The sequence below is a fragment of the Hydra vulgaris genome, chromosome 12 (assembly GCF_038396675.1).
Source record: "Hydra vulgaris chromosome 12, alternate assembly HydraT2T_AEP".
Classification (NCBI taxonomy): Eukaryota; Metazoa; Cnidaria; class Hydrozoa; order Anthoathecata; family Hydridae; genus Hydra; species Hydra vulgaris.
Window position 1 is genome coordinate 8,116,453 of NC_088931.1, and position 23,409 is coordinate 8,139,861.

General features: G+C 29.1%; 3 protein-coding genes across 3 annotated transcripts in view; 1 reads left to right on the forward strand and 2 right to left on the reverse strand.

Moving 5' to 3' along the window:
• Nucleotides 1–4,347: 4,347 nt before the first annotated feature.
• Nucleotides 4,348–5,676, reverse strand: LOC136087926 (uncharacterized). Its single transcript, XM_065811555.1, has 3 exons — nucleotides 5,291–5,676; nucleotides 4,652–5,162; nucleotides 4,348–4,569 (listed from the first exon to the last, which is right to left on the reverse strand). Exons 1-3 carry the CDS (start codon nucleotides 5,674–5,676, stop codon nucleotides 4,348–4,350), a joined length of 1,119 nt encoding a protein of 372 aa, XP_065667627.1.
• Nucleotides 5,677–7,863: 2,187 nt separating this feature from the next.
• On the forward strand, nucleotides 7,864–9,113 carry LOC136087927 (uncharacterized). The gene is made up of 3 exons (XM_065811556.1): nucleotides 7,864–8,053; nucleotides 8,398–8,590; nucleotides 8,738–9,113. The coding sequence occupies exons 1-3, from the start codon at nucleotides 7,864–7,866 to the stop codon at nucleotides 9,111–9,113; spliced, it is 759 nt and encodes a 252-aa protein (XP_065667628.1).
• A 4,665-nt stretch (nucleotides 9,114–13,778) lies between these two features.
• LOC136087837 (proline-rich transmembrane protein 1-like) overlaps nucleotides 13,779–23,409 on the reverse strand; it is a 37,558-nt gene continuing 27,927 nt past the window's right edge. Inside the window, exons 3-4 of the mRNA XM_065811423.1 lie at nucleotides 14,409–14,570; nucleotides 13,779–14,298 (exon numbers count right to left, since the gene is read on the reverse strand). Coding sequence (XP_065667495.1) covers nucleotides 14,116–14,298; nucleotides 14,409–14,570 — 345 coding nt within the window. The 3' untranslated portion in view covers nucleotides 13,779–14,115. The remainder of the gene's footprint in view (nucleotides 14,299–14,408; nucleotides 14,571–23,409) is intronic.

A 23,409-nucleotide genomic window follows, 5' to 3' on the forward strand; every position in this document is an offset into this window, starting at 1 on the left:
TATCGAGCTGTGGACCAGATTTTTTATGCATTACTATTAAACCATCGTCGCGATAAAGGCCTAAATCTTTTATATTGATTATTTAGCTTAATATATATAAAATATATAGTCCAACAAATTCACACATTTCTGCTCCGTCATAACTGCCCATTGCTACATCAAAGCAGTTATGTATGTTTTTCTTTTTCCAAGTTTCCTTATTAAAATAAAGTAAGGCTTTTCTACAGTTTTATTATACGGATTGTTTCATCAGGAATAACTGTGTAGCTTTTTGCAAATTCAATTGTTTTATCTAAAATATTTGCAATTATTGAGGGATAAAAATCATTAATGCCAAATTGAATGAATGTACCGCCATTTTTATTTCGATTATGGAGAACCAATTTATAACATCAGTAGTATTTTTCTACTGTTGCAAATTTAATTTATTTCTAAGAATATTATAAACTTTGTCCAATTTAATTTTTCTTACATGTTTAATCTCACTTTTTGAGGAAACCAATAATCTACAAGAAAGTGTTTTTGAATATATATATATATATATATATATATATATATATATATATATATATATATATATATATATATATATATATATATGTGTGTGTATATATATATATATATGTGTGTGTATATATATATATATATATATATATATATATATATATATATATATATGTATATATATATATATATATATATATATATATATATATATATATATATATATATATATATATATATATATATATATATATATATATATATATAAATTCATTTATCTTACGTACAAATGAAGCTCAAGTAATTAAATCGTGGCTGAATCATTAATTATATAATAGACAAAGTGAACTATAAAAACTTACTAGGTATGCCTAGGAACGCCAGATGACCAACTTTTACAAGTTAGACGTCTGGCAACTCTAGGTATGTCATCCTCTTCATCCCTAGGCAAAAAACTAAAAGCAATAGCATCACCTTAACTGATCAAAATTACTACCTTGTTGAAAAAAACAACAACTGAACCGGCGGAGCCAGAGAACCCTCACGGTAAACTACAGAATCAGGAAAAAGTTGACATAGGCAGTCAAAAAGTAGATAATACAGAAAAACAGGAGTCCTATGCAAAAGATGGTGAAATTCTCACAAAAAATCTTGTTAGAAAAGCGGAGGATTTCAGTGAAATTGATAAAAATAGTAGTAAAAGAAATGGAGGAACTTGTATTAAGGCTTGGTTTAATGAGTTTAGTTGGTTATTTTATGATTTATCACTGAAAGCTGTCTTTTGTGAAACCTGTGCAAAATATGATTCATATTCTGGTGGAGTGTTCAAGCATGAAGTCCGTAAAGGGTTTAGGACATGGAGCAAATCTGCAGCAGCACTTAAAGATCACGATGACTCTAAAGTGCTCTAAAGATTTAGAAAGAAAATATAAAGTTTACAATAATTAATGCTCAAATAGACTAAATGTACATGGAGAAGCAAGCAGTTCGAAGAAAAGGTTTGCTAACTCATTTCGGAATATTGAAAACATTGCTTCGACAGGGTATTGCTATAAGAGTTGATGAGGAAGAATCCAATATTTACCAGTTTAATTTGCATAAGAATATAAGTGATAAGGGATTAGAAATATTGATGATTGAAAACCATTATGTTTTATCTCATGACATTTTGAAAGAGCAAGAACAACTTCTCACCTACTTGCAGATGAATCCTCAAATATTACTAAGAAGGAACAAATGTCGTATATATATATATATATATATATATATATATATATATATATATATATATATATATATATATATATATATATATATATATATATATATATATATATATATATATATATATATATATATATATATATATATATATATATATATATATATATATATATATATATAATGAATGTTGGTTTTTATTTTTATTTTTTTGTTTTTTTTTGTTTTTATTTTTTTAAATTGCGGAATTCCCCAAGGATCAATACCTGTGCGGACCTCTGCTGTTTCTAATATATATTAATGATATTTATTTGTCTTCGAAAATACTTAATTATATTATTTTTGCTGATGACACAAATGTTTTCTTTTCTGATTGAAATTTAAAAAATATTTTTTATATTGTAAACACAGAATTAATATATCTTAATGAGTGGTTTGAAGCAAATAAACTTTCATTAAATATTGAAAAAACGAAATATATTTTGTTTGCTAAGTCATCTAAATCCAAGAACCTTCCACTCAAATTACCTGAACTAACAATTAACAATATTAAAATAGAAAGAGTTTTTTCAATGAAAATACTAGGAATAATTTTCGATGAACATTTAAATTGGAAAAGCCAAATAAAGCTAGTCGAGAACAAAGTTTCAAAGACCCTGGGGATTATGTACAAGACAAAACATCTTTTAAATAATTTATGTTTAAAAAATTTATACTTTTCATTTATACATAGTCATATTAACTATTTTAATATTGCCTGGGCAAACAATCATTTATTTTTTCTAAAAATTATTTATACAAAACAAAAGCAAGCAAGTAGATTAGTTTTGGGCGCAAGTAGATACTAAAGTGCCGAGCCGTTACTCAAGGAAATAAATGCTCTAAATGTATACAAACTAAATATATACCATAACTTGTTATTCATGTTTAAAATTCAAAACGAAATAATTCCAAAATATTTTTTTAAAAGTTTTACTCGAATTAATCATAAATATGAAACAAGACATTCAATGAGTAATTACAACATCCCACTAACACCACTCAAAAAATCTGACCTCTCGACTATATGCCGGGGACCACGCTTATTAGTACTACTGAACCAAACAATATGTACAACTCATCTTTTAAAATATTTTATGAAATTTACGATATAAATTTTCCAAAATGAGAAAACAAATAAAAATATAAAATCACCATGGATTATAAAAGATTTATGAAAATCCTAGAAAGTAAAACAAAAACTGTTTATTAAATACCTAAAATTTAAAATAATTTAAAAATAAATCACTTTATAAAACTTATGCAAAACAATTTAAAAATCTAAGAAAAAACCTTAAATAAAATTACTCCACCTTTTTATTTGAAAAATAAATGATCCTATTAAAATAATAGGATCATTTATTTTTATATACTCTTAAATGATCCTATTAGAATAGCAAGCAAAATAAATATTTCGTATCAGTTGGACCTAACTTAGCTAAAAATATCCCTATTGTCACTAATTTAGCAAGTGACACTCCCTCTCCTTTAAACTCTTCTCTAAATATTTTTGAAACAACTTTTAAAGAATTTGAATTGGTCTACAAAATGATTAGACGATGTCAATGGAAATATAGTTATAGGTTCCTATGACATCATTAAAAATATTATTTTTAAAATTTTTAGTTACTCAATTAAACAAGCAATATTTCCAGATGCTCTAAAAATAGCTAGAGTTACTCCAATCTTTAAAGGAGATGAACTAACTAAACTCAATAACTATCGCCGAATTTCAGTTCTCTCTGTTTTTCAAAAGTTTTGAAAAGAGTTCTAACTATAATTAAAACATTATTCGACAACCAATTAGGATTCAAAAAAAATAAATCTGCTGAACATGCAATACTTCAACTTACTAGAAGTATAGCAAATTTATTTGAAAAACCACAATATACTATAGGCATCTTCATAGACTTATCAAAAGCTTTTGACACTATTGATCACGAAATTCTTTTTAAAAAACTACAACTCTATGGAATTACAAGGAATGTGTCATTATTATTAAAAAACTATTTAAAAAATTGGAAACATTTTGTTAAAATAGATTCAAGCTCATCATCAAATTTATTAAATAATCATGCGGAGTTCCACAAGGATCCATACTAGAACCTTTGCTTTTTTTAATTTATGCTTTTTTTTTAACTGACAATAACTTACCAACATTACTCAACAAAATGAATAGTGAAATCATTGATATTTCTAACTGGTTTAAGTCAAACAAAATATCAATAAATATCAAAAAAACTAAATGAATCCTCTTTTACCCAGCTTCAAAAAAAAATCTTCTTTCGAATATAGGGTGGAGGGGTAATATGGATAGAATTTTAGATATATTTTTTTCTAATATAATTTTTTCTTTTAGTTAATAACCACCATAAAAACTTATGTTATTTTTCTTTATATTCAGGGTGTATACAATAAAATCACAATAAGTAAAACATAAGTATATTTTAAATAACCAACTTACTAATCCTTTTTTAACAACACTTTTCAAATATCCAAATTACCCCACTGGTGGGTAATACGGATATTCATATTATATTTGATACGTATATCACACTTATTGCTTTTCACGTATTTAAAAAGTCAAACTATATTGGTTATGTCTAGCAGTTTTCTTTTACTTACTGATACAGCCTTCTTTTCAGCTTTATTCTTTTCTTTTTCTTGTAACCTTGCAACAACATCTTGCGCTGTTAAAATTTCTCTTTTTTTGGTCTGGACACGTACTCTGCGTTTTTTTGAATTTGCAAGTGCTGTCAGTGTAGGTTGACTTGGGCTAAGTGTAAGTACGGAATCGATTGCTCTCTGCAGGTTTTTTACAACATTTTATTTTTTGGTAGACTCATCTGCTTCCTTGTGCTTTTATCAACTTACCCAATTCACTTACCCAATTTTTAAGGATTTTCTTCCAATGGGATTTCAATGGAGCAAAAACACCAACATCAAGAGGTTGTAATGCGTGACTTGTGTTCGGAGGTAAGCAAAGTAAAATTTTATGATTGTACAGAGCCTTTTTAACAGTAAAATAATTTATATGGCTGCTGTGTCTATCGCACAGCAGCAACACAGGCTTTGCATAATCCTTTACATGTATAATAAACCTGTCAATCCAACTTTCAAAAATATAGTCCACCCTCCAACCGGATTTTGTTACAACATACATTGCATTTTCTGGTCCATTTTGACACCATGCATCATAAAGGTGGATGGCTTTGTAGACGACAAAGGGAGGTAGACACTGACCATTTGCTGACCCACAAAACAGTACAGTATACATTGATTTACCACATGATGGAACAACATAATAGACTGTTTTTGATGTTTTACGAACAAAGATTTGTCCTGCTGTAGGATTTGTGCGTAAACCTGTTTCATCTAAACTAAATATGCAATGTGGTCTATCAAATAAATTATTATCGTTTAATGTCTTCTCATATAACTCAAAAAAATTTGTCAATGTTTTTAAAGAAAGATCATTAGCTATTGCTTTTGTCAAAAGTTCAGGTTTTCTTTTTCCAAAACCTACATTCCATCTTTTTTCAAAACACATGCACTAGTCTTTCTTTGGCTTTTCATCTTTGAATGAAGTTTTTTGCCAGTAAATGTTTTATAGGATTTAACCATCAGTTTGATATCTTCTCTATCTTGTGGAAAACCCTTATCAGCTAAGTACATCAGGGCTTCAATTATAAGATTTTCCTCAGTATTATTTAAAACAAACCCACAACCGCTTCCAATTCTTTTGTCATTCCTTTGGATTTGATCATGGGATCGTCTGTATAATGTCCCATAAGGAATTTCAGAAGACTTTGATACACTGTATACTGACTCTCTTTCCTTAATAAACTGTATGGCAGTCATTAATTTGTGATCATATGTACCAATAGTCTTGCGTTGGTATTCACGAGACATAATAATTTATTTCAGTCTTTTATCTAAAATATTTTATAACAAGCTTTAACTATATAAAGTCTATAATTTAATTATAAAGTAAAGAGGAATAGAAAAATATAACATAAAACATTTAGATGGGAGTTTAGAGAAATTTCATCCTAGCCATTCAGGGAAAACAAATTTAAACTATAATCCTAATGTAAATAGTTCAGAAGCATTATTTAAAACTATTTTATGTAACTGAAAAATGTATAATACTATATTAAAAAGCAAAAGTGAGCATAAGTGTATATTTAAATGTCATTTAGCTTATGATTTTGTAATAAAACACTATAATGTTAGTAGGATTTTATATATATCCATTTTACCCAACTATTATTTTACCTGTATATCCATTTAGCCTCATTTTAGATTTTTCTTTATTTATCAATATGGGTTAGAGAACTTATAAATTAAATTTTGCATATTGTTACATCATGGTCCAACTAATAAACATACATCATTAAACTTCCATAAGTAATATTACTGAAGTCTGCAGACAAAAGTTTTAAAATATGTTTTTTATACTTTTTTCAAAACGACATTGTTTTACATATTAACTATTCAAAACAAAAATGTTTTGCATATTAACTATTCATGTAAATCAAACAAAAACGTTGTTAACGCAAAAAAAGAAGCCAATTATATGTAGAAACTGTTGGTATTTTCAATTTTTAGAATTATGTATAGATAACTTACTCCATGGATACTTATTGAATATATCCGTATTACCCCAACAATCCATATTACCCCACCCAACTCTACCTTCCTTGTATATTGATAATACTGAAATAAAGAGAGCTAAAGTTACTAACTTCTTGGGTGTTTACATTTATGAAAACTTCACATGGAAAAATTATTTTAACAGTTTAAACAATAAAATTGCTAGAAGTATAGGAATGCTATATAAATCAAGACCTTTTTTAAATAATTATACTTTAATTCAATTATATTTCTCATTTATTCATTGCCATACTAGTTATGCTAATCCTGCATGGGGTGGTGTAAATAAAAGTACACTAGAACTTCTTTATCGTCAACAGAAGCATATTGCACGTCTTATAAACTTAAAAGACTGTTTTACTCATTCCAGGCCTCTTTTACTTAAAATGAATATTCTTAATTTATATTAACTTATTGTGTATATTATTCTTTGTTTTATGTATGAATGTAAAACTAACACTTCCCCTTATCCTTTTTATAATATATACTCACATAAAAAAACAAAACAAATATTATCTTCGAAATGAAAACTTTATTTAACAACCATTTTCGCATACAAACTTTGGCAGATCTTTGGTAGAACCAGCTTCAGAGTCAAATGTATCAACTGTGACCCAAGAGTTTGAACACAATAAAGATTTGGCAAGTGATAAAATTTGTGACTCGGTGAATCAAGAGCAAGCAATCCATTTGAGCGATTCATTTATCAACTTAGATGCGGGAAAATGGACATTTCCAATAATTGACTCTCAGCTTTATGACTTAATTAAAATCATCGCCATCAAAATATAGGGAAATTTGATGAAAGTTAGCCCAAAGACGTAAATAACAGATATTTTTCTAAATTTTACAAGAAAACTGATTAAAAGGCGAAACTCAACACCACAGATAGTTAGTTTATTCCTTGTCAAAAGATAAAGTTTATTGCTTTCCTTGACTTTTTTTGCATACACAGACTCAGATGGTGATGTTGTGACTGGAAAGATCTGGAAAATTTTGTATTGAAATGAAAAAAATCAAGGACACATGGAGTGCATGATTAAATGGATAGAACTTTATAAAGTAATCAAAAACGGAAAAACGATAGATGATGAAAACAAGGGATTAATTAGAAAATCTCAAAATTATTTGTATAAACTTTCTAGCCTCACACAATCTGGTATTTAGAGGTTATCACGAATAACTTAACCTGGACAATAGCAGAAACAGACGTAACTTTATAAACTTATTTAAGTTGTTATCCAAATATGATCTGACGCTAAAGGAGCACTTGCAACAAATTAATGAAAAATTATCTCAAAAAATGCTCAAAATTATTTGACCCACGACATTCAAAATAATTAACTACATTGATGTCTGAAACAGTTAATGATGAAATTATACCCTTAAACAAGCAAAAGCTTTTTGCTCGATTGCACCAGAGATGCAAGTCGTATTGAATAAATGTCAATAATATTAAGGATTCGCAATTCCTCAACTGGAGCGATCGAGGAATATTTTGTTGGTTTTATTGCCGTTACGGAAACTACCGGAGAGTATTTAGCAAACTCCAAATTACAAGAACTAGAAAGAATTGGTCTGAATATACAAATTTGTCGGCGACAGGGATATGATAATGACGCCAATATGGTAGGTATTAATAAAGGAGTCAGAACAAGAATACTCAACATTAATCCACGAGAATTCTTCACACCGTGCGGATTTCATAGCTAGAATTTACTTTTAATAGATGCAGCTAATTCTTCTACAACAGCTAAAAAATTTTTTGGCTTTTTTAATAAAATCTATGTACTCTATGTGCTCTAAAAGTCAAGCAAGCGGTGGGAACTTACAAAAACTAAATTGAAACTAACACTAAAAACTCTTTCAGAGACACGAAATTAAGTTTCGAATTTATTTTTGCTAAACACGTGTGAGATTTTATTACATGTAAATAATATAAGTAACTATAGCAATCGATTCTAGTAAACTGAAAAGTCGCTTTTGATACTTTACGTGCATTTTGTCCGAGGATTCAAGAATTCCGTGATACTGGATTTGAGAAAAGCGCTGCAAATGCTCGATTGTTTGTGGAAAAAAGCGCTTACGAAATTGAGTCACAATTTAAAGATAAAAGAAAAGCACAAAAAAAACGAATGTTTGGTTATGAACACATGGATGAACCTGTACAGTCTGCTGAAATAGTACAAAGAAACGTTTTCAACATAATGATAAACGCAGTCATTTTTGGCACTTAATGTCAATTCAAAGCGCTTAATGAATATTTTGACCGTTTTGGTTTTATTTACGATATCAATTATTTGAATTTTTTGCCAAGAGAGGACCTGCTCAAGCTTTGTAATAATTTAGGTATAATACTTCAAGAAGATGAAAACAGCGACATAGATCCTTTTGAACTTTATGAAGAACTGCAAATTTTAAAATTCACTTTCCTAGAAAATATAAATGATGTAAAGCAGCTTATACAGCACATTTTAGAAAATAATTTTGAAGAAATATATCCAAAACTTTACATGGCAATCAGAATCATGCTTACAATTCCAGTAAGTACAGCTTCTTCTAAGAGAAACTTATCAAAGTTAAAACTGATTATGATCTACTTAAGAAGCACGATGAGCCAAGAAAGACTATCTGCTTTATCCATTTTGTCCATTGAAGTTGAAATAGCAGCGGGTGTTATGACACAATTTTAAAAAGGTTCAGCGAGGCTAAAAGCTGAAAACCTTTTTTAATTTGTGTTTGTTCGTGTAACTATTGTTATTAATTCATAACATATAAATACATATTATATACTTATATGCTCCTCCTAAATTTTTCAATCTAAATTTTTAAACTTATAATGAAACCTAATATTTAAATATTAAGAACAAATAAATGTGAGTGCCTATATCAAAATTAAGTGTAAAATAAATATATTTAAAATATTTAACAATAACAGCTCTAAATTGTGTTTATAACTTTCAATAAAATATAGTGCTCAATAAAAGTTCAAGCCCGGAGAATCGGATAAATCAAGCTTGTTTTATATTAATTTTTTTTTACATAAAGGGGCCTCGCAAAGCTAATTTTGCCGACGTCCACAATTTGCCTAGCGTCACCGCTGTTTATTAGTTTATTAGTGTGTGTGTGCGCGTGTGTGTGCGTATAAAATATCTAATAAACTTATATTGCTTACTTATATTGAAAAACAAAGAAATGTAGTTCTATTATTAGTATAAAGAAGTTCGAATTTATTGATTTCAATCTTAAGTTAGATAAAGACTCATAAGCTCAGAAAATAAACTTTTTGAGAGAAAAATATTTTGCCTATTTGATTACAGTTTATAGTGCACATTTGTTAATTAAATTTATAATTTCAAATAAAAAGATATTATTTTATAGCTATATAGTTTAACTATAAGTTAATATTCGATAACTATAACTAAATATTAAAGTTTTTTAGCATTAAAATTGACAACATTTAAACTTTTTAACCATTTAAAAATACTTTACATTCTTGCATACGTAAAAGTAGCACATGGAGAAGAAAGTAAAAATCTTTTGTATGCAGACGTCCAATGGACGTCCGAAGACGTACAAATTTGAACTTAGAGGAATGGACCTAAACGATACGTCCGATGGACGTACAAGGACGTTACGTGCCTATTGAGTTACCATTATGTTAGTGTGGTATAGAAGTAGAGCGCTCATCTTATAAGCGAGAAGTTCGGAGTTTGATCCCCACCACGTCCCTGGTACAACCGCGCTCAACTTGTTTCCTCGGACTTCATGTTTCTGAGTTATAGAATAGGAAAAGATTGGATTTATTACTAAAGTAGCCTTCTTGACTGTGGTGGCCTCCTTGGGGAGGTGAATTAGAACAAAAATAATAATAATAATTTTGAAAAAACATGCAGTTGTGAGGAATCTATTAAAATATTATTTTTGAATCTCAACTGATAATAAAAAATGTTTTGTTAAATAAGTTACTATATTTTTCAATAAATGTGGCACATTCGCTAAAAGAAGCGCCTTGAAAGAAGACTAGTTCTACATCCTCAGCGCTACGCTGCTATATTAATGACTTTGAAAAGTTGAAATATTTGAACATTTTTGCGTACAAATAAGGTTTTTATTATAGAAACCATATTTGTACTCGCGTACAAATGATAACTTCCTTCATTAGTAAAGTTGGGTCACATGGATGTATAGTTAAACTGCAAATATTATAATTTTTAGGACGGATAATGTAAAAAGGTCTTACTTTGATAGGTTAATGACTTATATTAGAAGTAACATTATTTATTTTTAATACTAATTTTTCAGTGTAATTTATTATAGTTAGGATGATACTGTTTAAAATATCTTTATAAACAGTCCGGTGCAAAATGAGGTAGCGACTAGCTAGCTTTAGAGCGATTTTCAAGCGATTTTTTTACTTATTTTATTTTTTCCTAATGTCTTTAACATCTTTAAAAATTCGATTTTTTGTGTTGAATCTATTAAAAATATAAGAGTAAATGAACTTTAAACTTTGCGATTTTGTAGCAATGTGTTGCTAGCTACATATCGTAACTAGCTACAAGATATCTACAAATCTGTAGCTAGTTAATAGCCACATATCATAATTTTTTACATTTTATTACAATATGAAGCTAACTGCAATAGCCAGTGGGTCTTTAGCTTATTGAGCTAGTTGTCCTTGTAGCCAAATCGTTGTCTTTATCTTTACACATATCGATAGCTTTTCGCTAACTTAAAAAAGCTCGCGATCCTCGTGGCAAAATCGCTGTCTTTATTGTTACAATTAAAGCTAGTTATTCACTAACCGATTTCCCACCGGGAGAACTTCCAGTATAATAAATTGCAACAGTTTACTTTCATCTCGTAATTTATCCTCTAAGCATAAAAAATAAAGTTCGATTAGCTTGGCCATGATATTAAGTTAATGTAACAACTCCTTAGTACGAGCTTGTTACTGACAATTGATCATGAACGTTTCTGATCAAACATTGAACAAAAGCTTTTTATAAAGCAATTTTTTTTATATTCTTGTTTTAATCATTTAGGTTAATTGTAAGATTTTATTTTGAAAAACTCTAATAGCAAAAATGTTTTGTTTTTAAATTGTTGAGTAATTTTATAAAACCATAGAAATTGAAAACATGGCATCTAAAAACATGAAAATAATACATCCAATCAAATACGATCATATGTATGTCCGCGCGGACATTTAAGTCAGAAAGCAGACGCTCTCTGAGAGAGCCTATATACTCAGATGAACATATAGGCTCTCTATTACTGACCATTTTCGAATCTTTAAATAACTAATGCTGCAACTCCTGATAAAAATATATCTCACCTGCATAAGAATTAGTTGCCATGTTTTGCCACTACAGACGAGGAGGCTACTTAATTGTGGTTATAACCCTCTCTTAACTCTATAACTCCGAAACACGAACCTTGACGAACAAGGCCGCTGCGCGGAGAAACAAGTTGAGCGCGGTGCTACCAGGGACGTGGTGGGGATCGAAGTCGGAACCTCTCGCTAATGTAGCAAGCGCTCTACCACTACACCACTACCGCATTACCATGTTAGCTATCTCTTACAGGAAGTTAATTGGTAACTTTTGCAATGGTGTCAATAATGTTTATGACTTTTTATTTGCGTGTTCTCTATGCAATATTAAGGTGGCTCATATAGAAAATATACTCAATTAAAAAAAAAATCCTAATTTTTTTTTAATACACCATTTGACTCAAAATTTATAATTCTTTCAGAAAATATATACATTTTGCATAAAATACTTAATAATATTACTTTAATTAAACTTTTTTATTGGTCAGTTCCATTTTTTTGCTAATAATTTCTATTTATCGGAAACTTTGGTCATTGTTTTCATAACTTTTTAATTTTATTCTTTTTCTGAACTTCAAAACATGATATCTCGAGATTAAAAAAAGCTTTTTAGCTGAAATTTTTAGTGTATGTTCCTAAATCATTAAGACTTCAGATGTACTAAAAATGATCAAGTAAGAATAGTTTTATCAATTTTTATAGCACAACAACTGTTTTTTATCATGTATAAATTTGTGATTTTTTTAAGTATTGTATCCCGTTTTTGATATTTTAATTATTTTTTCATTCTTTTAGTAGAAATGAATGATAATAATGTAATGAAGCTATAACCAAAAGGTTTTTGAGTTTAAACCAAAATTAATCAAGAAACTTTGTTTTGAATTTTTTCAATTTTGCGTTTTTTAACTCTGATTTTGTTGAAAGTTGCCTAAAATATAATTTATTTACAGTTTTTTTAATGAAATTTGAGTTTCTTATATCATCAAAAATACAATAAAATATATAAGAACCTTTGCAATTTATTCAATTAAAATTTTTTTTCTATATGAGCCACGTTAAAGTCTTTTCAACAGTTAAAAGTTTTATTATACCTTTTTTTTTCTTTCTTAAAAATAGTTGATTTGCAAACTAGCTGGTAATTTCAAAAGCTTTGAAGATTTCCTGATTAAAAGTAAATTAAACGCGAAACCGTGTTTGCCTTACCGAGGACCCGAATATATAGTAAATGAATAATGAATTTCAACAAGGCAAATAAAGGTCAAAACATATTTTTTTAATACCTGATGCAGTAACTGAATTAAAACTTTTTTTTTTACATCTGAATAAGAACTGTTGCCACATAGCACAAACTTCATAGCCAACATGTATCATGGAGTTATTAATAGGGGCCAACTCCATGACTCTAAACCAACCAGAGTCAAGGAGTTAATATTTGGATTCAAAAGTACTTTTTTAATTTAAAAAAACTATCAAGCATTTCCTGCCACTGTATTACTGCCATTGGGGGTAATACAACTTGATAATTTACACTACCCCTTCTATATATTATAGCCACAATACAGTAGACAAAAACAGCGGTTTTTGTAAGCGTTAAATTTTTTATTCACATTGATAAAACAAACTATAAAAGTTTCGATAATAATATTTTTCTATGCATACTATTAAAATTAAATATTTTTTTTTACAAAGAAAAAATGTTACATAATTAATAATAATAATAATAATAACAATAATATTAATAATAACAATTATAATAATAATAATAGTGTCTATATATATATATATATATATATATATATATATATATATATATATATATATATATATATATATATATATATATATATATATATATATATATATATATATACATATATATATATATATATATATATATATATATATATATATATATATATACATATATATATATATATATATATATATATATATATATATATATATATAGGTAAGAGTATATATATATATATATATATGAATATATATGTTTGTATGTATATATATATATATATACACACACCCACACAGACAGACACACACACACACACACACACACACACACACACACACACACACACACACACAATTAATTATTGTTTATATATAAAATTAAAAGCAAAAATTTTATATACATATATAAGTGCATTTGATTAGCAAGACTTAATGAATGTGATGAATGCATAATCTATGATGTACCCTATATAAATAAAATAATATTAGGTATAACTTAATACTCATCCAAATCAGTAAAATAAAAAAAATTTGAGTTATGAATCCATAAGGTAATTAATAACTTCTTAACTAATAAATACTATTGGTCTATCATTAACTTAAAATTACAAATGGTCGAAAAAACGTTTAGATTTCGGCAAAAAAACTGTTAAATACAATATTAGAAATAGAATCCATACTCCATGAAACATAATCCCCACACATAAGGACCTAAAACCATACCATTTTGCAATATCAGAAGCAAATTTAGCCCTACTGAGATTTCCTTCAGCAATAGCAGTATTGACCTAAAGTAAAATCAAAAAGTTGCATTGCTGTCCTTAAACATTGACATTAACATATATTTGACGTATTAATTATAAAATAGAAAAAAATATCACAAAACAATTTTATAAACCTCTATTGATTTAACAACAGCCCAAAGACCTAATGGCCAACAGCAAAACAAACAGGTTAACCATGCAAGTATACTATAATTATTTGGAGGTGGTCCTGAATAAAGTGGAAAAGATGAAATAGCCCCTAGTCGTGAATTTGTGATAACTGCTGCTTGATTCGGCTAAAATAATAATGATTATATAAACAATATTCAGTAGAATACCGTTAACTCGGACCTTGCATAACTCTGAATTTTACAAAGTTGGACAAATTTTTGATTCCCCTGAATTCTCTATACTGACCAAAAGCTTCGCTTAACTCGATATAACAAAATATATATACCCGTTCAGAGTCCGAGTTTACATGATTCTACTGTATACATGTATATATATATATATATATATATATATATATATATATATATATATATATATATATATATATATATATATATATATATATATATATATATATATATATATATATATATATATATATATATATATATATATGTATGTATATATATATGTATATATATATATATGTATATATATATATATGTATATATACATTGGCGGCAAAAAGTCATGCACCCAACTGAAAAAGAATACTTTTTTACTATTTACACATATAAATTTTATTTAAAAAACACTAATAACTGTCCTAAATGTTAGCAACATGAAATATAAATGTCTTAAAAATAAAAATAATGATATGTTTAATACTTTGTATGACCGCCTTTGGCTTTGAGGACATCCATGATACGCCGTGGCATGGACTCGACCAATGAATGTAAGGTTTCTGGGGTGATGCTTTCCCACGCTTCATTCAAACACTTCCACAAATCTTCCAAACCAATGGGTTTGGATACCTGCAGCTTTCGGAAGATGGTCTCCCACAGATGTTTAATGGGATTGAGGTCAGGACTCTGAGGTGGCCACTCCAAGACTCGTACATGTTTGGAGGTTAAGAAATCACATACCCGCTTAGCTTTGTGACAGGGTGCGTTGTCCTGCTGAAAGACAAACTCACCTTTTCTGCCAAATAAAGCACCAGCTGAAAGGAGCATGTGATCTCTTAGGACTCCAATGTACTGGTCCTGGTTCATTGCACCTACACAGCGGTACAATTGACCTATCCCAGACCATGACATGCAACCCCAAACCATGATAGACCCACCTCCGTGCTTCACAGTAGCATTAATGCAACTGCTGTGGTATCTTTCACCCACTCTTCTCCTCACTAAAACTCTCTTCCCACCACTAAACACTTGAAAACTGCTCTCATCACTCCAGAGAACCTGTTTCCATTGATCGATGGTCCGGCCACGATGTATCAGTGCAAATGCTCTCCGCCTCCGGCGGTGATCACAAGTTAACAGTGGCTTCTTCGTAGCTACACAAGTGTTTAAACCAGCTTTCTGCAGCCTGGCTCTAACAGTCCTAACAGCCAGCCTGATTCTATATAGTCTATATAGCCTGGCAGCTAAATCAGGGGCAGTTACCGCCTATCCGCTAAGCTCATTCGGACAAGAAGACGATCATCTCTAGTCGATGTCTTCTTTGGACAACCACTGCGGGACCTATCAGCCACCAATCCTGTCTTCCTGTATTCCCTCATCAGCCTAGTTACTGTTGACTTACTTATTCCCATTTTCTAAGCCACTGCATTAAAAGTCGACCCATTCCTGACCTGCACAACCACCTCATAATAATATTTTTATAAAAATAAATATAAAATAAAAAAATTGTTTTATAATACCAAGTAATATGAAATACATCATTAAACAATATTTAGAATGAAAAACAATACCAAATAAATGCTAAGCAAGTAAAATTTGTGACCCCCAAGGCCAAGTCTTAATTGCACAATATGGCCCATCATATTAACCTCCATTTTCCCAAAAAAAAAAACAATAAACAATGCAACCAATGTAAAAATTACAATTAATATCCACTAAAAACCGAAAAACAAATAGAAAATAACATGGACTGGTAAGTTACAAGCCCGAAATACAAATAAATAAAGTATTATCAAATATATAAATTGTAAACAAAATTTAAAGGGACATAAGCTGATCGCATAAATTAACATCCAAATTACCACAAAGTTACTAAAAATTAAAAGTCACAAAAAAATTTAAAGTTCCTACACAAAGTAAACAACCTTGACATTAAAGAACTTGAAATCTGGTTGTTTTTACTTTTAAAACCTATTTTAAAATCAAAATTTTGTTGTAAAAGTTGCTGGGTGCATGACTTTCTGCCGCCACTGTGTGTGTGTATATATATATATATATATATATATATATATATATATATATATATATATATATATATATATATATATATATATATATATATATATATATATATATATAAAATATTATAATAATGTTAAAATAAATACAATAAAATTTGAAATCATAACTCAGAGTTTCACGCTTTATGCGATCATCAGACATTACAAACAACCATAACAGCAAAAAAAAATATCCAAAAAAACAATATAGTGTTAGCTGAGATGACGTTAAAGTTGCTGATAACAAATTTGTTTTCGTGGCGACATTTTGATATTCGTTCATTTCGTTTATTTAATAGTTTCAAAGATAACGAAATGGTGTGGTATTTTTTGGTTAAATAAAAGTTACACAACTTTCCTCAAGGTTTAAAAGGTTCCGCCCTATCAATAATCTTCCAATTTAGAACAGGATTTCCTTTTTTTTTTAACTTCCCAGATATATTTAGAAGGTTCTGTAGTATTTTACTTTTGTATTAAAAGGATTTTTACTGTTTGTATCAGCAATCTTTAAAGATATGCTCCGTTAAACCAATAATTGAAACCACTATCCTGCGTTGATATTTTTACATTGCAGAAGGAAATTATATTTTTACTAAGACACATGCCTTGCAAAGGACATTATGAAGGTTGCTGGCAGTTACACGTTGGAAAAATTATGTTGGAAACATTAGATAACATTTGATAGTATTTTTGGAAAATATTTTTCAATTAGATTTAGAAAATTTTGGTTTTGATTGTAAGTTTTAGATTAATTTTCTTCAAAAAAAAATGAACAATGTTTTTCTTGATTCTCTCGGATTGTGGTCTATTGATCCCAAAAAATCAGCAAAAGCCGTCATCTCAATATAATCCAATGGTTTGCAACCCATAGTCTTGACTTATAGTATGAAGAATAAAGATGCCAGTCAACTCACATGCTTCAGCCACATCAATACTTTCCATATTGACGTCAAAATTAGGATATCCATATTTTCGGCCCATATACTATTGCGTTCAGTAAACAGTAGCCAATCACATAACTTTTTTTCGACAACCAATTTTCATACGGAGTGGCTAATAAGGGGCGTAGAGGTCATATTTATGTGAAAAGTTTTTATATTTTTTCTTGATTGAAGTATTCACGCAGATTGTACGAAGTTACGCCTTTTATGATTTTTGACTAAACTTAGAGCAATTTCCAATTATTGGCACGAATAGATTCTGAAGTCAAATCCAGTTAATTTGTTCAACAATATTATCTTAATGCGTTCCTATACCAAAAAAAAAAAACACTGTTCTTATTAATTTATACAATATGTTGTACCAATCTTTCACTGTTACGATAGATAAATTATTACATTGGCTGTTGTAAAGTGATTTTTTGCCGATCTTAGAGCTTTTTCAGTCATACGACAAACTTAATGATTTTTACCTCATTTTGGTATCAAATATTGTTTTTTTTTTTAAAAATACTACTACTCAAGCCTTAGATCAAACAAATCCAAATCCAAAATAGTTTCCTGAAAAGATTGTGTAAAGGACTTTTGATCTTTTGTGTAAACAAAACTGCACCAAAACGTATCAATGTGATTTAAAAATATATATGCACATTTTTTCTGTGGTTATTTTTGGTGCTCCAAGAAAACCTAATGATAGCATCAAAGAGCATCGCAGAAGAGCATTTGACTTGGAAGTTTACGCTTGCTTCATGTAAAAAAAAAAGCCTAGAGCAGATATCCAAACAACAGATTAGTGAAGGATCCAGCATTTTTTGGTGTTTAATATGCGAGAGCAACAAAAATGTTGTTGGTAAAATAATTTTTTTGCCATTCTTAACTAAGTTTATATTCATCGATAAATTTTAAGTTTCATAGCATTATCTTACAGCGTTCATAAATTATGAGCACATAATGTTAACCCCCTCCCCCCTCCAAATTAAGAGGGTTACAAGTTTTATATGGTAATAATTTTTGAACGCTTAGAGATTGTAAAACAATACTTAAAATTTAACGATCTATGTAAATTTAGAAATTTAGTTGAAAATAGCAAAAAAATTATTTCATGAACTTGCTGCTTTCACGTTTGGGGCAAGGAAGATAATATTTAAGGGCTATGTTATTCCCAGCCTCCGAATATTGCAACCTTTAAAAAAGTATAGTTATTTGACATAAGTATAAACATACAAATGTTTGGATTTTGCTCCATGTTAGCTATCTCAAACATCAAAAAATGCTGGATATGTTACTGCCACAGATCTCTTGTTTCTGAAAGCAAATTTGCTTCAGAATTTAGCGTTTAAACGCTTCAAATGTACAAAAAATATTTACATACATATAAATTTTCAGCTTAAGACAAATATCTCAAGAAAATATGTAAAATTGTTCTTTTAAGGTTAAGAGCTTGCAGTTCGGTATCGGATCAAAATTCAAATTATTAGAACTATTCAATAACGAAAAAGCGAGAAAGCAGCCACGGTAGCTTGCTCCTTGAATCCAGTCTGAAGCCTCTCTTAGCTCATCACACACTCTACATTATCTTGAAAATTTGATTGTAAGCACAGCAAAGTTGATTTTTTTTTTTACCAAATATTTGTCTTAAAACAAGAAATACGTTTCTTGTTTTAAAAATAAATATCTTTCCCTGCAATTTATTTATTAAAAAAAGATATGTATTTCTTGTTTTGAAAAGTAAATTTCTTAAACTATGATAAATAGATTTACGATTTTGCTGTGAGTTCCGACGTTGTTAGCAACTTTGAAAGATTTTAAAAGTTTTAGAATTTATTGTATCCAAAAAGCCTGAGGGAGTATCATCCGTAGACATTGTTTCAAACTATGACTTCGAATATCAAAAGTTAACCAGTAGTCTGGTCAAATATACAACTCAAGACCTAGTGGCTGGTCTTTATCAATAAAATGATTCTCTCCGTTTTATACATCTTTTTGGACCTTCGTTTGTTTTTGAAATACAGAACTTTTTACCATTTTTATATTTTCATCTCGGTCAAAAGATGCTAACGCCAGAACCAAACACCTCTTTGGTTTTACCATTATTTGAATTTCACCTCTGCAGCAGGCTCGTTATACATCTGCCAATAGCCTTGTTGATCTTACAGGTTTAAATTAAAAATAATGCTATGTAGATAAAATAAGATTTAATTTGACACTGCTAAAAACTTTTTACATTTAATTTTGACAAGATAAAATCAAAGTGCCATTTCTATGCATTTCATTATTATTATATTTCTACTGATTTAAATAACAGTCTGTGATTGCAAAAAAAAATTGGTTAAGAATTATTTTCTTTGAATTTTACATCTCATTTTAAACCATTTTGCAAGCCATTGTTTTTAAACAGTATGTTACTTTATGACATAAATTAATCTTAAAAAATTAGACTAAAATATAAAAACTTATGAAATTAGGTTTTGCTTTAAAAATTGCAGTACCAGAAAAGTCGCAGGTCAAAAACCGTGATACCCTGGAGAGAGAAATGTAGTCAGCTAATCTATTGACCCCTTTAAGTATTTTATTACTCAGAATAAAAACCTGCCTGATGTTAGAGTAATGTAACTTGAATTTCATGAAATTCAAGACGTGTGAAAAAGCTCCATATTTGTTAATTTTTACCCAGTGGTCTGATTTTTTGCTGCATTTGCCTATATTTTTTACAAATATAAATGAATGTAAATAATTTTAAAACTAGAAATTTATACATTTTGTTTTTGCATCAAGGCATTTTATAGTGAAGCAGTTTTAAACTTACCTTTACCTACTATTTTTTAACCTTTTATGGTTTTTTGATACAAATAGTTTATTCGCTGGCTTAACAGATTTGTTTACGGCTACTACTACTATAAAGCTATCCGACATGATGGCAAGAGGTTATCAAGAATAATGGTCGGGCAGGAAACTTAGCTAATCTTGTACAAACCCCTTTTAAATAGCCAGTGCTTGAAGTGAGTGAACTGTATGAGATCAAAAGCATCTAATAAATTTCTATTGCTATGTATTGGGCCTCAACGCTATGTTTAAAACCCATGTTTTTTTAATTTCATAACGAACTTGTGCGTTTTTAAAATACTACCAGGTAACAAAAATAATAGTAATAAAAATGCGCACCATCGGTATAGATAAAAAACCTTCCATTATTTGTAATGATGCTTTTATATAGTTAATGATTTGAAAATTTCTACTCGCGCCGATTGTTTGATAAAGCCCTTAAAAACTTAAAAAATGTAAAAATTTAAAAGAATGGCGCGAGTATAAATAGTCATTTAAAATAAAAAAATTTCATAAAGTAAACAATACTTTGGGAATATTTTATGACACTCCGCGTATTAAAATTTGTTCATGAGGGTCAAAATGGGATGGGGTAGTAAACAGTAATGATTTTATTGAGTGATTTATTATATTCATTGCGAGACACTCAATTTCCTTGTTAATACCTAAGTCTTTAGCAATTACTTTAGTTGCATTATTAATATTATTATATTGCGAATTATCAGATTTTTAGTAAGTTCTGGTTACATTTTTATTGAAAAGTTTATTGTAAGAATATTGTTCAAACTCATAAATATTATGTGATTTATCCGCAAAAAGTGTCATTTTTTCTGATGATCCATCTCATTTGTATATTTTATTGTATGTGTTAAATAATTTGTATATATTATTGTATAACTATAAATTATACTAAAAAATATTGTACTAAGTTATATATTTATATAAATTATATATAGTATAACTATAATATTAAATTTCGTATATATATTGTATAATTCGTATATGTGTAATGTATATATTTATTTTAGCTATTGTATAATTCGTAGAGTAAAACCGGGTCAAACCGCGCACCATATCATTCCGCACACTGATTGAAATTATCAAATAAATACTAAATGGATATGGCTATGAAAAAAGTAAAAATAGATTTAAATACAGAACTCTTCTCCTCTATGCAGAATTATCTCCCCTATTCGAATTAATAAAATTGTATGCCAATTCAAGTCCATTTTTCTTTCCTTATACAAATTTAACGGGGAGTCAAAAATTTATATATATTTTTTATCGTTGCGAACAAAATAGCGCTTGAACCGTAACTGATATAATAATAATTTTAGCACTATCTTGTCAGAAATTTAATTTTAAATCTGAATAATTTTTTAGCTAGAACAAAAAGTTAAAAAATTTAAAAAGTAAAAAAAAGCTTTTTTCTTTGATAAAACCACACACTTGATTAATTACTTAGTTTTTCGCAATTGACTAAGCGCCTATCTTCATCAAATTAACTTAGTGTTAATTCTGATTTAATTAAAAATGATCTATAATGTTACTTTTAATATAATCATCTCTTACTCATTAAAAACCAATTATTATATTATTTCCAATACAATCATTACTCACATAATTCAATTTAACTCTCTGACTTAAACAAGCCAACTAAAAAAACAAAAGCATACAAGGAAGACGATATACTAGCCGCATTAACTGATATGAAAGAAAATAAAACACCACTGAGAAAAGCTGCATTCAAACATGGCGTTCCAGTCTCAACGTTCAAAGATCACAAAAATAACAACACCAAAGGCTTCCATGGCTCAGGTACAACAACGGTACTCTCAAATGAAACAGAAAGATTGATGGTGCATGCGATCCAATTACTTGGTGACTGGGGTTATGGTTAAACCCGAAACGAAATCCTAGAATTTGTATGTGGCTACCTTAAACGCGAAGATCAATTGCACTTATTCAAAAATGGAAAGCCTGGTAAAGACCGGTTGTATGCCTTTATGAAGAGATGGTCAAAAAAAATTTCAACAAGAAAGTTGATAACTTGGCATTTAAAAGAGCCGCTTCTTGTACGCCAAAATTAATTGATTGTTATTTTGAATGCGTCGCCAAGCAATGACAACAGACTGGTATACCTTCTAGGTCACATATTTGGAATTGTGATGAAACAGATTTTTTGGGTAATCAAGGCAAAGAAAAATAGTCAAATGTCAAAAAGGAACAAGACGTGCATTTAAACTTACTGGCAACAATGAAAAAATTCATTATATAACTGCTGCAACGCTGATGGGCATTTTGCACCACCATTTGTGATACAAAGCCAAAAGAAAGTTTCATCCTGACTCGGCAAAAGGTGGCATCAAATATTCAATTTCAAAATCAGGTTGGATGGAGCACGAAACGTTTATTGAATGGCTGAAAGAAATATTTTATACCCAAAACTGAGCAAATTGGTGGTATTCATATTTTAGTATTAGATGGGCATACAACTCACATAACTTTGGAAACGGTATTCCTGTGCAAAAAACACAATATAATCTTGATTTGTCTACCAGAGCATTCTTCACATATTCTACAACCATTAGACAGAGGTCTATATTGTCATGTCAAACAAGCATGGAAAGAAATTCTTACCAAGTATTACAAAGACTCAAAATGTAAGAATTTAGATAAACAAAATTTTCCACCGTTGCTTAAAGTGTTGTACGAGAGTGGTAAATGCTTTACACGCTTGCACGCAATCGCTAGTTTCCAGTACACTGGCTTATTTTCATTTAATAAAAACAACATAAATCATAAAGCATTAGCTATCACAAAAACGTTCATTTCACCTCCCTCAACTTTAGCAGCCTCCGCAGCACCTACACCATCTTGCTCAGACACAGCTTCGTCATCTTGAACAGCCACCACAGCACCTACTCCAGCTACACACCGATTACCATCTTTCTCAAC

What these genes read in the sequence shown, in the direction of transcription:
- LOC136087926 (XM_065811555.1), bottom strand. Translation starts at nt 5,676, where the DNA reads ATGTCTCGTGAATACCAACGCAAGACTATTGGTACATATGATCACAAA. An exon ending in GTTTTGAAAAAAGATGGAAT is followed by an intron (nt 5,163 to 5,290) that starts GTAGGTTTTGGA and finishes TTTATTTGATAG; the next exon opens with ACCACATTGCATATTTAGTT. An exon ending in AGAAAATCCTTAAAAATTGG is followed by an intron (nt 4,570 to 4,651) that starts GTAAGTGAATTG and finishes AAAAACCTGCAG; the next exon opens with AGAGCAATCGATTCCGTACT.
- LOC136087927 (XM_065811556.1), top strand. Translation starts at nt 7,864, where the DNA reads ATGTCAATAATATTAAGGATTCGCAATTCCTCAACTGGAGCGATCGAG. An exon ending in TAATGACGCCAATATGGTAG is followed by an intron (nt 8,054 to 8,397) that starts GTATTAATAAAG and finishes TAAACTGAAAAG; the next exon opens with TCGCTTTTGATACTTTACGT. An exon ending in CACATGGATGAACCTGTACA is followed by an intron (nt 8,591 to 8,737) that starts GTCTGCTGAAAT and finishes TTTTTTGCCAAG; the next exon opens with AGAGGACCTGCTCAAGCTTT.